The sequence below is a fragment of the Callospermophilus lateralis genome, chromosome 3 (genome assembly GCF_048772815.1).
Source record: "Callospermophilus lateralis isolate mCalLat2 chromosome 3, mCalLat2.hap1, whole genome shotgun sequence".
NCBI classification, from domain to species: Eukaryota; Metazoa; Chordata; class Mammalia; order Rodentia; family Sciuridae; genus Callospermophilus; species Callospermophilus lateralis.
Genome location: NC_135307.1, coordinates 169,185,913 through 169,204,560, shown reverse-complemented (window position 1 = coordinate 169,204,560; position 18,648 = coordinate 169,185,913). Strand labels below are relative to the sequence as shown.

Sequence of the window (18,648 nt, the reverse complement as noted above, 5' to 3'; positions counted from 1 at the left end):
TTAGGAAAAGAATACTTCACAAAACTCAAACAGGAGGAGGAACCCTTAAGAAACACTAGTAACTACACATCAGAAACCATCTGCCTGGAAACAGGTCTGTGATCTGCCGGGATCTCTGTGCTTAGTTAAAAGGTGGGGACAGGCAGAGGGGCACTTTAACAACCTGTGACAGAGTAAACACTTCCCGGTTAGGTCTGAAAGAAGGGGTGCCCCATTCCTTTCTACGTTTACATTTAGGAGATCGTATCTTATCTGACTTGAGCAAGGCTTTGTGTGAAACAATTTAAGTAGACACTCAAAAATGCAGGCATGCTGTTGTAGAAGAGAGACTCCAGGCAATCTCTCTCTCTCACTCCCAATGTCATGGTTTGGACACTTGAGACACTGCAAGTCCCTGGTCCACACAGAAACTTCTATCTTAAGAGACATTATCTCGGATATCAAGTTCTCCGTGTTATAGAGCTTTGAAATCAATTGTGGCTTTAGGCTGGTTTCTGACATTTTAAAAAAGAGCTTTTCAGCTAGGTGCAGTGGTGCACACCTGTAAAGCCAACAGCTCAGGAGGCTGAGGCAGGAGGATTGAGAGTTCAAAGCCAGCCTCAGCAAAAGCAAGGTGCTAAGCAACTCAGGGAGACGTTGTATCTAAATAAAATATCAAAAGGGGCTAGGGATATGGCTCAATGGCCGAGTGCCCCTGAGTTCAATCCCTGGTACAAAAAATAAGAAAGCTTTTTCTTTTCTTAAGAGTTTCTTGACTTTTTTTGGTTGCATTAGTCTCCTGACACTGCAATAGTCTCCCAACTCCATAGGAAGCAATTCTCACCAAGTTGTTTTTGCACAGAGAACAGATTTTGGAGGGTTATCATTTGCCATGGATATGCTGATAAAATGTCTTTATGTGGAGGTTTTGAGAAGAGCATTGCTTTACTCTTGGTAGGGAGGAGGATGCAAATATTTCCCCCTCTGAAGCACCTGACACTTCTGAACCAGCTTGTCTCCAAGGAAACAGTGACCTCCAGCCTCCACACTTGTCTCAGGAATGGGTGGCTAATCTCCTGAGACCCTCTTACCTTAACCTCAATTCAGAGTTGAAATCCATCCAGCCCAAAGACCAGGGCGCACACGCCTCCCTGACTCGCACAGGCCTGTCATTTGTGCTTTTCAGCCCCTTCCCAAATAATACCCATCCATTTAATTTTCCCACTAATGTGATCACCAAGAATGTGACCTTGTGCTTAATTCCACCAGCCCAGTCAGACAGATTCAGGTTTTTTTCTTCACTTGATCACCTTGTAACATAAGCCTCTGCCCAAAAGAAAAAAAAAAAAAAGCCAGATGCAGCTAAACTGCTTTTCACAAGTTGGGGGGGAAAAAAAACCCTATACATTGGCCTTTTGTTCTTCACACAATTTCAGGTTCATTGCACACAATTACATAAAACCCACACAAATAGGTTGAGGAGTTCAAAGCAGCAAGGCCATGTGATACCAGTGAGAAAATCCGGTCCACACTGTGCTGAGGCTGCTATTTCAAAGGTTTCCACAATTCTGTTTTTGTTTGGGTTCTTTTTTGTTTGTTTGTTTTGGGTGCTGGCTGAACCCAGGGACTCATTCATGCTAAGTATGCGCCCTAGGTTGAGCTACACTCCCCGTCAAGTTTCCAAAATTCTTGATCAGGTTAAGTGAGAAATGATCTCTAAAGGATGAGCCAGAATAGAAAAGTGTGTTAGTGGAAGTGGATGATGTAGGATGTACTTTTCCCCCACTTCTATTCCAAAACCCCATCTTTAAAACGCTTGGTATCACGTTCTGGGCAAGTGTCCTGTCAAATTAGCATTTTGCAACATTTCCATATTTAACACAATCATCATCGTGGTGCTAGTACAAATTACAAAGAACTTTTATGAACCAGAAATAGCTGTCCAGTAAGAATTAGTGGTTAGTAATTAGCTGTGTGGAAATTCTCCCCCACCCCCCAGCTCCCAAAGGAGAATTACTGGGGGCAACGAAAGGCTTTGAACATTCGTGATAAAAAATAACTGGGAGAGAAATTCTCCAAATCCCTTTCTCAAATGCAAACCTCTCTGTTTGCATTCACAAAACTGCTCTTTTGAATCTGTAACAAAGGAAACTTCTCCCCACTGCCGCACACAACCCCTCCCTGTCCCCCCCCCAATTCTGTGCACTTTGCAGAAATGTATGATTGAGCCTAAGCCCCTCTGGGTTTCTACCACATGCCCCAGGGGTCTGGTGGTGCTGGCCCTGCAGAGGAAGTAAGCTTGCGAAGAGATTCCCCCCACCACCTGCAAAGCGCCTCTGGCAGCCTGCCATCTTTTTAGAAGTCCATAGTGAGACTACAGATGTGAGCCTTCTAAATAGGCCACAGAGAAGGCCTGGAGTGCAGATGGGGGATGGGAGGGTGCCTAGGGCAACAACAGCTCTGCCACAGAGGTCCACCTTCCGACCAGCCGCGGCTCTCCTTCCCCAAACCTGTCCTTGGAGAGGAGGTAGAAAAGAGATGGGCGCGCCCCTTCCCTCGTGAGCCGAGGTGCCTCAGTTAGAAGTTCCAGATCTTGCTTGCTTGATCTCCATAGCCCAACACCTGGCTCCAAACATCTGTCTCTCCCTCCAGATAAACAGTATCAGCCACACAGGTGCCCAGCTGCCTGGCAGTCTTCCTCGTTGGGGGTCACAGGGGACACCCTGCCCCTGCTCTTTCCCCCCAGGGAGGTTGGCTCTAAAGATCCGCACAGTGGCTGCTGAGAAGCTGAAAAAGAAGCTCTGTCCTCCCTGGGCACCCTCACCAGGCAGCTTCCCCGAGACCACGTTCAGTGGGCAGCAGGACATGTCCTCACTCTGGGGTTCCATCTCCACATCCAAGGTGAGGGAACTTGCAAGAATCGAGGTTGGGAAGAGTAAGGTCTTGACCACAAACACACACAGCCCAGCTCCAAGTGCAGGAAGACTCGTTGATGTGAAGATGGGTGGGGCACAAAGGCACCTGTCATTTCGGCAGGTGACCTCTACCCTTGTCTTGAGACTTAAGGATGGAGCTTGGAAACTCCCTGGCCACCATCTCCAAACAAGCCCTGGGCATACCCAATAGGCAGTGCCATGTGCCCGCCAGACAGACCACTGATTCAAGAGACTTTCCTTCAGCACAAGGAAGCATTGGAGAGATGAGTTGGCAGCTTGGAAGGCAGAGACACACAGGTGGCCACGGAGGTGGCACAGAGGAAGAATCCATTCTTTCCAGGCATCCATACAGCATCACACATTCATCTTTGTTATTTAAAACAATCAAAATTTCCAGTGTAAAAACTCATGAACACTCATTGCATCTACCCCATGTGAAGGTTTATCTTTTTCTTTCCATCAGACTTGCCCCAAAGGCATGAAGCTGTTGTTTTATTAATTTCCAAGGATCTCATCCACAGATCCTTCTAGGCAAACAAGGAGAATCTCTACTAACATATAAGCCCCTCAAATGGTGAGCTTGAGGGACTCTTCCCCTGTCAGAGACAGGCAGATATGTGTGGCTTCCCCCTGGCACCGGAGGGGAGAAATCACTTCTTTAGCTGAAAGCCCTTGGGACAGGGACTCCCCTGGCTTTCCTGCCCATCAACAGCTCATCTGCCAGCCTCCTGGCACTTGTGCTGGTGGCTTGGAATTTAATTGCATGTGAAAATATCAGGGAGGCCCATGGACATGTATCCTGTGTATGCATGTGAGCACGCACACACACTTTGGGCCCTCCTTAGAACAAAAGTCTTGTAAGTGAGAGAGAAGAGAGCAGGGATCCAGGGATGGGGACTTGTCCTGCTCCAGGGAGCAAATAATGGCTGCTCAGGCGCTGCAAAGGTCTGCATTGCAACGTTTCCATGGAAGGAAAGAGCCCAGCTTCCTGTGGACCATCTCAGGTCAACGGCATCCCCTGGGGTGTCTGGATCCCCTTGTTCTCATGGTTCAGATCGTTGCTGGGGTCTCGGCTATCTCCTCCAGCCTTTGCCGAATCATCAGCCGGAGCACGGTGTACCTAGGAGCAAGAAACAGCCTGTGGTAAGGGCCGGCCAGCAACACCACCCTCTGGTGATCTTCTCCACCCCACCCAGGTGACACTGTAGGCCTGTCCCTGTGCCTCCATCTTTGGCCCACTGTTGAGCCACTTCATTGCTAGGTTCATTTCCACATCAGAATGAGAAGAAATCAAGAGGTCAAACCCAAGTTAGATTATGTTACTATGATTAGAACGTGTGGCTAAAGAAGGAGGGAAAGTTTTGAATAACCACTAAAAAAAATAAAAAATTAAAAATTAAAAAATTAAAAAAAAAGAAGGAGGGAAAGGTGAAAACAATAATAATAATAAGCGGTCCATTAACTGAGTGCTTAGGATCCCCTAGGCACCATGCCTAGCACTTCAGATGCACGGTAGCTCGTTAGCCCTCATCTAGGGTGGAACATGACACTGCCAATATTTAAGCCTTTTGTGGGGAGGGGCAACCAAAACAGCAACTTCCTACATTCAACCTGCCCCCTGTACCTGCATTTTATAGACGAGGCCATAGCAACTAGTACATAGGGATGTCCACGGCTTGTGGGTGAGTCCAGTTTCCCCATGACGCCCCTGAACGATGGCACTGCAGATACCAGACTGGGCATTATGGTGCTGGGCGAAATGGGACACACTCCTCATGTTGGGGGTTTTGCCCAACACTGCTATTTTTAAAGTCTAGGGCGGAGTAAGTGTTCAGCCAAATGTACATGCTGTCATCAGTCACAGCAAATATAGCTTTGGCTTTATTTTCTGGTAGCAAAAAAAAAATCAATCAATTGTTCCACCGTAGCTATGAAGTGCAGTCGATTCTGTGACTAACCATGGCAAAGAAATCAGAAAATCCTTCCCAGAAAGAAGCTTTCCTGGTTTTTTTTTTTTTCAGCCAAATGAAACTTCCAGATGAGAAATGTTAGAAAGGGAGGAAGGGCAGAAAGAAAGGATTTTAGAGGTTGGGGGCTCGGACCACTTGCACTGCTAAGGTAACAGTCCAGGGGTTTCCAGAACCTCGGGTCTCAGCCAGCACTGCTTGTCCTCCCTCCTTCAGGTATGGAGGCAAACACTTGTCCCCGGGGACTGCATCGTGCCCCAAGGTTACCCCAGACCCTGCCATGTGTTTGTAAATAGTCCCTTCACCAAATGCTCCTCAAGGACCCTTGTCTGAGTGGGCATCCACTTGCTGCCGGGGGCCTGATCACACACTTGAGATAGCAGGAAGCTGTGGTCTGGGTAAGGTTGAGTGTGTCTCCCAAGTGTTCCTGTGTTGGAAGTTTGATCCTTACTGTGGTGACCTTGGGAGGTGGTGGCACCTTTAACAGGTAGAGCCTAATGAAATGCGCTAAAGTTACTAGGGACACTGCCCTCTGAAGGGATTGATGGAGTTCTTAAAGGATGCCAGTTAGTTCTTGAAAGAGCTAGTTGTTACAAAGAGCAAGCTTGGCTCCTGAATCCCTGTCTGGCTTTCTGTCTTGTCATGTGATCCCTTCTGCACATGTTCCCACCACTGTCATGCCATCTACCGTGAGACCCTCACCAGAGTCAAGCAGAAGCAGTGCAATGCTCTTGGACCTCAAAACTCGGAGCTAAACAAAACTCTTTTCTTTACAAATTAGCAAGTCTTGGATATTTTGTTATAGTAATATGACATGGACTCATAGTAATACACAGGATAAAGTGACCCCACAGAGATTTAGAAACATATATCTTCTTTTTGAAGTTCTTCCATAAAAGGAGGGGAAAGACATTTTGATGCCCTTAAGTATATTGAGGCTTCTAAGTGTATCGGTGCACATTTAAGTTTCATGTTCCCCTCTGAGATTTGGATTTGTCAACAGGTAGCCCCCCAAAGAAGGCCCATGAGCCCCGGTCTCAGGAAGCAACCTGGCACAGTCTCTGTATGGCACCTGGATAGAGGTCCCTGTCATTGAGGGTTCCTCCATAAAGAGATCCAACCAGTACCCTCGTGACCACACTCACTTGCGCATTAGCTTCTTTACTTCACGATCTTCTTCCTCTTGGAGCTTCTGAATGAAGCTTTTAAGGACAGGCATCTCGAACTTTATGTACTGGGCCACCTGAGAAGGAAGAAGCAACATGGGGTGTATGCCCTCCTGGCATGCATTACTCTCCTTCAGGGTAGAACCTGGAGAAATCTATTTGCCCACTAATCCAGGATTTCCTGAAAGCCAAGATGCAAGCCTTCTTCTAAGACTGATTCAGAGTCACAAGGAAGATTGCTTCATTCACATGACACCGTCTCATTTTTCGTCTCTGTCTCTAGCCCATGATTTTGGTGATGTCCAATTTCTCTCGATGCAGTGATTACAGTGATATATTGAAGGAACTGAACTCAGAATAATTAATAAATCTCTTTGCTCTCCCCTTAAGAGAATCTGAGGACTCATCATGGTTCAGAATAATGATTTGTTTCTCAAGCCTCAAGTAGGTATTCAAATGTGCACTTGGTTCAGAGAGGCTGGGAGAGGCTTGCCAGGATGTTGAAGTTAAGAAATGTCTTCCCCTCCCCATCAGACTCTCTGCCTACTATGTCAACTTTCCCCCATGGGAGAAGTTTATTTCTCCATCCAATTCATGTTGAGCTTGGTTTTGTGACTTCCTTTGGCCAATGGTATATGTACAAACAGGATATATGCCAAATCTGAGTGTAGGTTTCAAATACACCTATATGGTTTGGTCTGGTTTCTCATGCTCCAGCCATCACTCATAAGACCTCTTTAGATCGGGTCTCTGAATGAAACAGAATGAAGACGTGAACTCAGCCTACAACCTAAAAGCAAAGCCATTGACACCAGTCAGCAAAATCATGAGCAAAATAAGTGAATGTTTGCTGTCATAAGCTACTAAGATTTGGGGATATTTGTTATTATAGCAAAACCTGACTCATACATATGGTAAAAACATTTCTTAACTTCTTTTACCTTAATACATAAGGTAAAAATACTTCTTGAAGTTCTTAAGAGGGTGTTTATAAAACCTCTCAAACCTCTTCCAATATCCTAGAAAGACTCATGAAATTTGTTTCTTCTATGGAAATCACTTTCTGCCAGAGGATTCCTCCAACAGTTCCCAAAGATTATACCTTCAGCTGGATTCATGAAAACCAGGTATCGGTGGGGTCCCCAACTGTATACCAGAAGGAATTTCATGTTCCACCCCAACAAAATCCCCATCCTCTGAAGATAGACCACCCAACCAGGAGGGAACTCACATCATAGGTGACTTCCTCCACCTGGTCCTTCTCCATCAGGAACACTTTGGAGACTTGCTCACATGGGCCCTGGAGGATTCGGGCAATCAGGGGGTAATCAGTGGTCTTCAGCTTCTGCTTCTCTGGAACCACACACAACCAGGAACATCCTTGAATTCAGCTTGTAATACCTTTCTCACCATAAGTAGTGGTCAACACAGGGGTCCAAATGGACCAGGCACTTTAGAAGATGTGGTCATACAAGTTAAGTGATTGATTTGTAAATGAACTATTCAGCAGGTGTTGTTAAAAACAACATTCTCCCCTCAAATAAGGCTCCCCTGCCTCAAACCCTTTAGAAGAAGCCACTTTGAAGAACTGGCTTTATGTGTCTCTCCAGAAAGTCCAGTTCCTTCTCTAATAGGCAGTTAGGTTTAAGGGTTTGTTTACTGCCCAAATATGGTATTCTAATTCAGTGGACTCATCCAACAAGCCCACCAACCCTGGAGGCCAACATTTGGAAGTTTCCAAAACCTAAACAACAACCAAATGAGCCAGAGGTATTTTTTTTTTTTTAACTTGCTATTTTGAGTTAATTAAAAGTTTTAAAGTACACTGTGTTCTTCAGACTCACCACCACTGGTGTGGACCACGTACAAAGCAAACTCCTCCGCTGAATTCTCTATCTGAATCAGGGGCAAAAGAGACTTGTTGAAAGCATGTATTTAAATATCCCAGCTTTGAGACATCCCATCTTCCGCAACACTAAAATGCCAGATTTAGGCTCTTTTGAGGGGAGGCTATTTATTCACAACTCTTAAAAGGAGATGGGGGTAGGCATATAACTTTATCAATAACAAATAATGCAGGGCTAGGGGTGGGGGTAGCTCAGTGATAGAGCAAATGCCTACCATACATGAAGCTCTGATTTCTATCCCCAGAATTTCAATTTCTAAAAAAAAGATAATATAGGTTTTTTTACCTAAATGTTTTTAGGTAAAAACATTTACCTAAAATGTTTAAGTATTTCAGATTTTGGAGTATTTGCATAAATTTGATCTTCAAAACCCTGAAATCCAAAATGCTCCGAAGTCAGAAACTTTTTGAGCATCATGTCAGTGTTCCAAAAGTATCTAACTTTGGAGAAAGATTTCAGACTAGTGATGCTCAAGCAGTCATAGGTAACATTTATTGTAAAATGAAGTTCCACACACTACATTTATTTTCATTCAGCTCGTGCTCCTGACAACTTCAAAACACGTTACCCTCATCCTCCTTTTATGGGTGAGGAAGCAGAAACCAAGGAGATGAAATCCCCATCCAACTCAGCCAGCTAGCAGGTGGTGGACAGGAATTCAAACCAGGATCCTGCGTTGTAGGCTACACTGGCTTCCATTAAAAACAAGTATACTAGGGCTGGAGCTGGAGTTCAGTGGCAGAGAGCTTGCCTAGCACGTGAGCGTCACTGGGTTTGATCCTTAGCACCAAAAAAAAAAAAAAAAAAAGCAAATAAAAAGGCATGCTAAGGCAGGCTGTCCACCTACAACTGTAGAAATTTTTTTTAAAAAAGAAAAAGTATACTAGCTGAGCAAAGTGGCATTCACCTGTAGTCCCAGCTACTTGAGAAGCTGAGGCAGAGGATCTTAAATCTAGAAGTTTGAGGCCAGCCTGGGCAACACAGCAAGCCACCATTTGTTATGGTTTAGATATTAGGTGTTCCGGAAAAGCTCAAGAGTGAGACAATGCAACAAAGCTCAGGGTGAAAAGATTGGGTTAGAAGAGGTTTAACCTAATCAGTGCACTAATCCCCTGAGAGGGATTAACTTGGTGGTAACTGTAGGTGGTAGGGTGTGGCTGGAGGAGGTGGGTCCCTGGAGGCACATATTGTGTCCTAGTTGAATAGAAGCCCTGCCCTTCCTCTCTTCCTCTGCTTCCAGGTGCCCGTCCTAAGCTGCTTTCCTCCGCCACACTCTTCCGCCAGGATGCTCTGCCTCACCTGGGGCCCCAGAGAGTGGAGTTGGCTGTCTATGGACTGAGACCTCTGAAGTCATGAGCACAAAATAAACTTTTCCTCCTCTAAAACTGTTCTTGTCAAGTTTTTGGTCACAGAGAGAAAAAGTTGACTAAAACACTACTTAAAAATAATTCAAAAAATAAAAATAAGAATACTTGGTCTCCAAGAGAATTATAAAGGGAATACAGAAAACAGAGTGACAGTACCTTAAAAGCCCATATGCACTATTATTTGCATGTCTGTTTAAGTCTCCTTTTAAAAAGCAGAGTCTTCACCTGTGTTCTATGCACTAAGCCCGAAACCAGAGGTCAGGCCCCGGGGTTGTTCCATGGCAGCCCATAAAAGTACATGAGGATGGATGCTTTTCAAACTCCAAATGGGCTGTGGAGGGCCCTGCAGGCCTGTTAAAGAGGCTCCCTGGCCTCACCATCAGCGTTTCTGACTCAAAGTTCTAAGATGGGATCTGAGAATCTGCTTTTCTAACAAGCTTCTGGGTGAGGCTAATGCTGTGGGCCTTGCCTTGATTAGCAAGGGTCTAAAAATTCAAATCCTCTGCCCAGCACCCCACAAGCCACACTCTTCCAAAGCTTCCCCCACCACCCCTCCAGGGCCCCAAGGTACACAACCAGCAAAGGGAACTTGCCTTAAACTTGTTGAGCAGCAGCTTCAGGACCTGTGGGGTGGTCATGGTGCTGTTGATGCGGACGTTAGTGACGGAGCCATAGGCAGGTGTGAACACCGAGGTCTGTCAATAGAGGGGTCCAGCTCAGGGTGGGAGCAGGGGCAAAGACAGCATAAAAACCCAGGTAGGGACTAGCTTCGGTGACAATGGTCCTCAAAAGGTGCCCCCTGAGAACCCCCGGGCCAGCAGGGTGAGCATCGGACTTTGATGCAGATAAGCAGCCCCCAAGGTTTGACTAACTCAGTATGGGCTCCCCTGTGGGAGGCTCAGGGCTGACTCCCCAAAGGGCATGGTTGGGGAGGGGAAATTGGACTCTCTCCAAAGAAAACACAAAGACCCTTTTGCTGGAACCACCATGAGGAGGCCTCTGGCCACTCTCCAGTCGTGCCCGTGCTATAAGAAGGCAGGATTTGAACCAAACAGGAAAGAAGGGGGTCAGCTGCCTGTGGAGAAGGTGCCGATCTGGGGCTCACAGCTTTGCTTCAGAAAGCCGTTAGCTCAGGGGAAAATCAGACCATGCACCTGCTGCGGGGCTCGGATGCAGAAAGAGGGCAACAGACACAGGTACCTCGGTGGGGGCAGTTCATGAGGAGTGTTTAGGAAGCCTTCAAGGCTACAGCAGGTGCTACTTTGTATAGCCCTGCTGAATGTACCCATAACCCTAGTGGAGACCCCCTGACCTGAAGCCCCTTATCCCTCATGGAGCCAGCAGATCCTACAGCCCAAAGACTGAACAGCAAACACGACTTCCTAGGTGTCCCACCAGGGACGGCATAGCTATAGCCCGAGGTGGCAGATGCCCAAGAAGGGATGTTGCCCTCTGAGACTGTCCCCTTCACCTTCCCCCATCCATTCTACCTTGTGATTGTAGAAATGGCCATTGATGGAGAAGCGGTGGCGTCTGATTCGCCGCTGGTCACTGGGGGTTCTCACATTGCCACGACGACGTACCCCAACATCACTGCGAGTGCGCATCAACTGTGGGGTGTCCTCCTGCACAGGCTTCAGGCCCCTGGAGTCTGAAAGAAAAGGAGAAACAAGCTCTGGTTGAGTGTGGTGGCACACACCTATAATCCCAGGGAGTCAGGAGGCTGAGGGAGTCAGACCACAAGTTCAAGACCAGCCTTGGCAACTTAGCAAGGCCCTGAGCAATTTAATAAGACCTTGTCTCAAATTTTTAAACAAGAGCTGGGGATGTAGTTCAGTGGTAGAGCATCTCTGGGTTCAATCCCCAGTCCCGGAAGGAAGGAAGGAAGGAAGGAAGGAAGGAAGGAAGGAAGGAAGGAAGGAATGGATGGAGGGTAGGAGGGAGGGAGGGATGGACAGGAAGGTGGGGCTCTGTTTGCCTGGACCTGGGATGCAGCAACTTGTACATGGTCCCTTTCTAGCCAACACTACAGCACTCCTTCCCTCCCCCAAAATATATTTTACAAAATTTATATACTTCAATATATTTTTGTAAAATGTATTTTATAAAAACTATTTCCCACTGGAAGAGAAGCATAATACATGATTTACTAAGAAGTACTACAGTGACAAAGTTCAGAGTAGAGACCTCAGAATCAGACTCCCCAGGTTCAAATCCCAGCTCCTCCACTGACATCTGTCATTAGTCTTTCTGTGCCTCTGTTTTCTCGTCTCTACCATGGGACTAACACTAGCACCCATCTTAGGAGATTAGGTCTAAATGAATGAATAGACAGCACTTAGAGCAGTGCCTGGCACAGAACAAGCATGTGAGGGCCTGCAAGATATTGCAAACTAATTCTGGCACATGTTACAAAACGGATGAGCCTTGAGGACATTATGCTGAGTGAAAATAGCCAGTTGCAAAAAGACAAGTGATGCATGATTTCCCTCCTAGGAGGTACCCAGAATAGTCAAAACCATAGGGGCACAATATGGAATGGTGGTTCCCAGTGGCTAGGGTGGGCAGGGAAATGGAGAGTTATTATTTAATGAGTACAGAATTTCAAGGGTTTTAATTTTATTTTTTTTTTGTGGTGCAGGGGATCAAACCCAGGGCCTCATGCATGCTAGGTAAGAACTCTACCACTGAGCTATACTCCCAAGAGTTTCAGTTTTATAAAAAAAAAAAAAAAAGAGTTCTGGGTTTTAGAGACAGACCTTAACGATCTAAGGATGATTTTTTTTTTTTTTAATTTTCTATTTGTTCTTTTTGGTTATACATGAAAGTTGAGTGTATTTTGACATATCATACATCCAAGGAGTATAACTTCCCATTCTTGTGGTTGTACGTGATGTGGTGTTATACTGGTCGTGTATTCATACATGAACATAGGAAAGTTATGTCCATTTCATTCGACTGTCTAATCCCATTCCCATCCCCTTTCCTTCCCCCACTGCCCCCTGTCCAACTGGGTGAAATTCTACTCCCCTGCCCTGCTGACTCACACATACCACCTATTGTGAGTCACATCCACGTATCAAGAGAACTTTCAGCCTTTGGGTTTTGGGGATTGACTTATTTCACTCAGCATGATAGTTTCCAGTTTCATCCATTTACTAGCAAATGTCATAATTTCATTCTTTTTTATGCCTGAGTTATATTCCTTTGTGTGTATATACCACATTTTCTTTATCCATTCATCTGTTGAAGGGCACCTAGTTTGGTTCTATAGCTTAGCTCTTATGAATTGAGCTGCTATAAACATTGATGTGGCTATGTCACTATTGTGTGCAGATTTTTAGTCTTCTGGATATATGCCGAGGAATTGGATAACTAGGTCAAATGGTGGTTTCATTCCAAGTTTTCTGAGGAATCTCCATACTACTTTCCAGAATGCTTGCACCAATTTGCAGTCCTACCAGCAATTTTTGAGTGTACCTTTTTCCCCACACAAGGACAATGGTTTTAAGGGAAGAAGAGTCCTGGAAATGCTTAGTAGTGATGGCTGCATAATTATAAATGTATTTAACACCACTGGACAGTACACTTCAAAATGTTAAGAATGAAAAGATAATATGTATTTTATCACAATAAAAAATGTTAATAAGACACAAATATGTGGGGGTCCCCTGACATATTTCTACCTATGTATGCCTATAAATATTAAAAATTGACAATAATAAAAATGTAGGTTAAACTCATTTTATTAAAATAATTTAATTCATGTTTTATGATTTGCAAACTGACATCTGTCAAAACTGCAAACACATATTGTCTGAGACCCAGTAATCCCACTTCAAGGAATTCTATAGACATGCTTACAGATGAGTAAAATGGTCCATGTATAAGGTTACTGTCAGCAATCTGGTTTTCATAGCAAAGACTGACAATGACTTAAATGTCTCATTAATAGGAGTGACTAAAAAAATTATCATTTTTTTATGGAATTCTGCAGAGCTGTGAAGAACAGAGACGTTCTTTATGAATCTATGTGGAACAATCCTAAGTTAAATGAAAAAATATATATATATATATATATAGATAGATAGGTAGATAAAACCAGCAATGTGTAAAATGCTACCACTTGTATAAAAAAAGAGAAGATAAGAAATGACATGCAGCCAGGCATGGTGGTGCCCACCTGTAATCCTAGAGGCCCAGGAGGCCAAGGCAGGAGGATCCAGAGTTCAAAGCCAGCCTCAGCAAAAGCGAGACACTAAACAATTCAGTGAGACCCTGTCTCTAAGTAAAATACAAAATAGGGCTGGGGATGTGGCTCAGTGGTCGAGTGCCCCTGAGCTCAATCCCTAGTAGGGATTGATCTGTCAGTGTGTTTTTGCTTGTATATGCATAAACTACCTGGGGAAGGATGTACTCAGGTTGTTTTTAGGGAGGATGCTCAGTGATGGAGGTGGGAGATTCATTTTTTTTTTCTCCTTTTAGCACTTTTTGAATCTAGAACTATAAAAATTTCATATATCTACAAATAAATCACAGTTTATAACAATTATCACCCAGTTGGCCCCTAACTGGATGTTCCTCCCCTGGCACGTGTACCTGTGGGGCTTGGCATCTGTTCGCTCTCAGGAGACGCATCCACCTCTGAGATCTGAATGTTAGGCATGGTGAGGGGCTTCATAATGGTGCTGGGGGCAGAAAACAAACAAAAGGGAGACTGGGTTAACCCGGGTCCAGAGATCCCCCCATCCCACCCACCCCAGTGAATGCTTTGCTTGTGCCGGGCTGGGTACCAGCTCACACCAGCTGATGAAGGAGGCAGGTGGGCTGCCCTGAGCATCCCAGCAGGCTGGCCCAGCCTGCAGGCTGAGCACTGAGTTGGGAGGGGGAAGTTTAGGAACAAGAAGATGCTCTCTTCCAACATCTGCAGCAACACAAACACCTAATTCATCCGGCCCAGGAAGGAAAACTCCGAAGAACAAAACCCATGTGTTGCCTGCGCCGAGTTCCTAAGCACATGTGGGTTCCATGACTGATTTTTTGAAACCCTAATAATGGCCATTTGTTTCTGGGGCAGGATTCCAGCTCAGATTCGCTTCTGGTTTGTTGTTTAGTTTTGTTTTCCGGTGCTGGGGATCCAACCCAGGGGCTCACTCATGGCAGGCAAGCTCTCCACCACTGAGCCACATTCCCAGCCCCACCTTCCCTTCTGTTGGAGGAAACACTCAGAAACCGCTTCTGGCTTCTCAAAGGAGTAGAAAGTAACAGGTTGGCTGCTACACGGGTCAGGGCAGCTTTGGTAGGGGCACCAATGACAGCATTCTCTGGGTTGCAGGGATGGAGTCCACAGTCAAGCTAGAGAGAGAGAGTCGCAGCAGGCAGTCTGAGCTGAGACCCGGGGTTTGCCGTGATAACTGGCAATTAATTCCTCAAAGCCAGAAAGGACAATGGAAGCAGTTCAGAGAAACACACCCCAAATCAACAGAGGATTTGGCCAGGAAGGAGAATCATATTTAACCAATTAAGGCCATCCCACTGTGAAAAGACTGTGAGCTCCCTGACCCAGTAAAGACAGGCCTTATGTTCCAAAGATGATAGTTCTAAGGGTATACAATTCATATTAAAAATCTGAAAGAATTTTCTATAATAATACAGCCTTCTGAGCCCCAGAATGGATCTACACAGCCAGAGCCTCTCGGGGAATAATGAACACTTGGCATCTGGAGTAGCCAGCCACTCCTTGCTTCCTGATCCAAAGCCCTCTTTCTGGCTGAAGCAGAAACTGGCCTCAGCATCCTCCTTAACCCCGTAGTCCAGGTATTCACTTCACTATAGCTGGCCACCCGCCTGGTTACTCTCCATGTGTTTGTACGTTTGGGGCCAACCAAGACCAGCCTAATGCCCCAGGGAAGGGAGAGGAAACCAATACGCAGATTGAAGGACCCCTCAACGGCAGCCCCAGTCAAAGGCCCCACGGACAAATGGAATTTTTGTAATCATCTCATGTAGGGAACGGAATGTAACAGCGTGGGGGTCAGTGTCGGGCAGTGGACAGGGTTTGACTCCTGGGAAATAAAATACAGTGTAAGCACTGAAGGCAAAGCCGTGTGAAACCAGCAAAGTTAAATGAAACCAAAGAACCCTGACCAGACATCCCAATGGGATGGGTAAGAACTTTCCTCCTTAGATTCTCTTGGAAAGAAACCAGATCACCTCCAGAGTTGGCCATATCGTAGGTATCTCTGAATTGCAAAGATAGACTTTGGCCGTGGAGTTCAACAAAACGTTCCCTGTGGCCAACAGAGAGGGCTTGGCTCTCATTTAAACTAGAAAAAAAAACATCACTGTGGTTTTGGCTCCAGGCCGGCAAAACTCCACCCAGGCTGTAGCCTGCAGACCGCCAGCATCAGCAAGTTTCAGGAGGGAAGGAGGCTAGTCACTTGATCCTGAAAACCAAAGTCCCAGAAAGACAGTAAAAAGGGCGCGGCTTCGTAGATGCATTTGGTTACTCATTCGGCCACATGAGGAGCAGAGTTGGGGAGGAACAGGCACGATCTGCACACCCCTTCCCATGGGGACCAGGGGAAGGGGACCACAACCCTGTTCCAGGTGTGCAGCAGACTCCCCGGCTGACCTCCCTTGGCTGGTTCACACAGAGGCTGACATTCCTTTTCTTTTTCCAGGTTCCCCGCAAGACTCAGAGAGCTTCAGTCTGAGAGTTCAAGTCCCGAATGTCCCTGGAGTGAGGACCATTCTATGAGGACGCCAACCCATTGGCATCCTGTTAGAAATCTGCTGGATGAGCTGGCCACTAGCAACACACCCTGAGACTCCAGAATTTTCCACCAGGGAGGACATGCTGGCATGTCCCCTTCTGTGACTCAGCACCTCCCCTCCTCACCCTGACCTCACTCGGTGATTGTGGAAAGAGAACGGAGGCCCTGTTACACCAACCCAACCCAACCCTGTTCTCCTCAACACAAGCCCAACGCTGGCGGCAGTGGAGGTAGTGGGAACAGGACTGCCTGGAGCATGGCTGACGAGGCACACACCACCCAGACACCCCAGTCACCTCCCAGCCCCATAGCGCCTCACTCACCCTTGTGCCCCCAAGTTGCAGCCCGAGTGCCAGGAGGAAGACGACGGAGGCGGGCGGATGCGTTCATTGTCATCCTGCATCTGCAGGCGGATGGGCCGGCGTAGCCCCCAGGAGATATTCAGCAGCCCCTCCACAATGAACTCATCTTCTTCCTGCCCGCAAAGCAATCAGTCTGGTGAGCCCAGAAAAGCCCCCCAAAAGCCAACATGGCACTGGGGGACAAAGACAGCATCCTTCATGTGTCCTATCTGGGTGCCCCAGATGGTATTCATAGGATGTGAATGGTGTTCACACGTCCCAACTCCAAGACACACTCTGCCCTAAAGCTCCCTGACACCCTGAGGCTGACCTTACAGGACAGCACAAAAATTGCTGTGAAGGAGCAGGGTGGGGGTGAGGGTAGCTCAGTGGCAGAGAGCCTGCCTAGCATGCATGAGGCCCTGGGCTCCACCCCAGCTCTGAAAAAAAAAAAAAAAAAAAACACATTGCTGTGAAATTCTAAAAAATGTGTGCAAATTAAAAAGAACATTTTTTGTTGTTGTTGTTAGTATAATAATAACTTAAGAAACCAGAATACATCTTTTAAAATAAGTGAGACTAGCCGGGCATGGTGTCACATGCCTATAATCTCAGTAGCTCAGGAGGTTGAGGCAAGAGGATCACAAGTTCAAGGCCAGGCTCAGCAATTTGGTGAGGCCCTAGGCAATTTAGCAGAGATCTTGTCTCAAAATAAAAAATAATAAGTGGCAGGGGATGTAGCTCAATGGTTGGGCACCCCTAAGTTCAATCCCTGATTCCAAAAAGTATAATAAAATGAGACCTGGCCTTACTAATAGAAGCAAGAACTGGGTTCTTGAATTAGCTACTTATCCCTCCCCTACTTTAGAAAGTGACATGTCCTTAACTACAACATATGTCTAGCAATCCAACCCTCTGGATGAAGGATATTTAAAGCAGAACTTCCCCAAGTTTATTCTACAGAACACCAGCTCCTTTAGCAGATGAACTGTTGCCTTAAAAGGATGTCAAGGGATCATGAGTTAGGAGAGGCTGTGTTAAGCAAATTTCTTAACAGAACTTCTTGGCACTTTGTAATAAGCTAATGTGCTTAATATTATAGGGCCTTGCTAAATTGCTGAGGCTGGCTTTGAACTCATGATCCTCCTGCCTCAGCCTCATAGCTGCTGTGAGTACAGGATATACCACCACACCTGGCAAATGTGAAATTTCTAAGGACATCAGTATGTTCCATCTTGAAAAAGTAGATCATTTATGACCATGAAAAACTTTAATCATGTAGTACTTTGAGAATTTATTCTTTTTTTTTTTTTTAATTCAAGGGCATTTTACCACTGAGCTATATCCCCATCCCTTTTTATTCTTTATTTGATACAAGGTCTCACTAAGTTGCTTAAGTCCTCACTAAGTTGCTGAGGCTGGCCTTGAACTTGCAATCCTCCTACCTCAGCCTCCCAAGCCTCTAGGATTTTAGATGTGCACCACGACACCCAGCTATCTTTGAAGATTTATTCTGTAGGATATATCCTAGGAAAGCTGATAAAGGATCAAAATCTTGCTCAAGGCCTAGCTACTAATTAATAGCAGCTTTGACAATGCCAAAAAGGGTCAGTTTTTTTTTTTTTTTCTCTAGTCTCAGAAAAAACCTTCTGAACCCATGTTTTTTGGGTAAGTCTCATGGGTGTCTGACCTAGGTTATGGCCACAACTTCAGGACAAACCCCCATGGGTGAAAATGGCACCTGCCAAGTGAGCAACTAACCGAAGTCAAAGAGTCATGGTAGAGACTGGGGGGAATCAGGAAAGGAGTGGAACAACTTCAGAGCATTTGGGGATCTTGGGGAAAAGGGCTTCATGGCTGGGCACAGTGACACATGCCTGTAAGTCCAACAACCTGGGAGACTGAGGGAGGAGGATCACAAGTTTGAGGCCAGCCTTAACAACTTAGTGAGGCCCTAGGAAACCTAGTGAGACCATCTCAAAATCAAAAATAAAAGGGGTTGGGGATGTAGCTCAGTGGTTCAGGATCCCTGGATTCAATCCCTGGTTCAAAAAAAAAAAAAAGAGAGAGAGAGAGAGAGAAGGCTTTATGTAAGTACAGTTGATTTATAAGGACTTCCAACTGGGCAGGGCTGGTATCATGACATTGAACTACTACAGGACAGAACTTAACCCTCAATAGGACTTTGCCTAAGTGGAGTGGCTTGAGG

General features: G+C 45.8%; 1 protein-coding gene across 1 annotated transcript in view; it reads right to left on the bottom strand.

The window, feature by feature from the left end:
* Positions 1 to 2,468: 2,468 nt before the first annotated feature.
* The window catches only part of Rassf2 (Ras association domain family member 2), a 42,397-nt gene continuing 26,217 nt past the window's right edge, over positions 2,469 to 18,648 (bottom strand). The window contains exons 5-12 of the mRNA XM_076851571.2: positions 16,422 to 16,573; positions 13,922 to 14,010; positions 10,813 to 10,973; positions 9,916 to 10,017; positions 7,893 to 7,944; positions 7,280 to 7,401; positions 6,028 to 6,125; positions 2,469 to 4,035 (exon numbers count right to left, since the gene is read on the bottom strand). Coding sequence (XP_076707686.1) covers positions 3,966 to 4,035; positions 6,028 to 6,125; positions 7,280 to 7,401; positions 7,893 to 7,944; positions 9,916 to 10,017; positions 10,813 to 10,973; positions 13,922 to 14,010; positions 16,422 to 16,573 — 846 coding nt within the window. The 3' untranslated portion in view covers positions 2,469 to 3,965. The remainder of the gene's footprint in view (positions 4,036 to 6,027; positions 6,126 to 7,279; positions 7,402 to 7,892; positions 7,945 to 9,915; positions 10,018 to 10,812; positions 10,974 to 13,921; positions 14,011 to 16,421; positions 16,574 to 18,648) is intronic.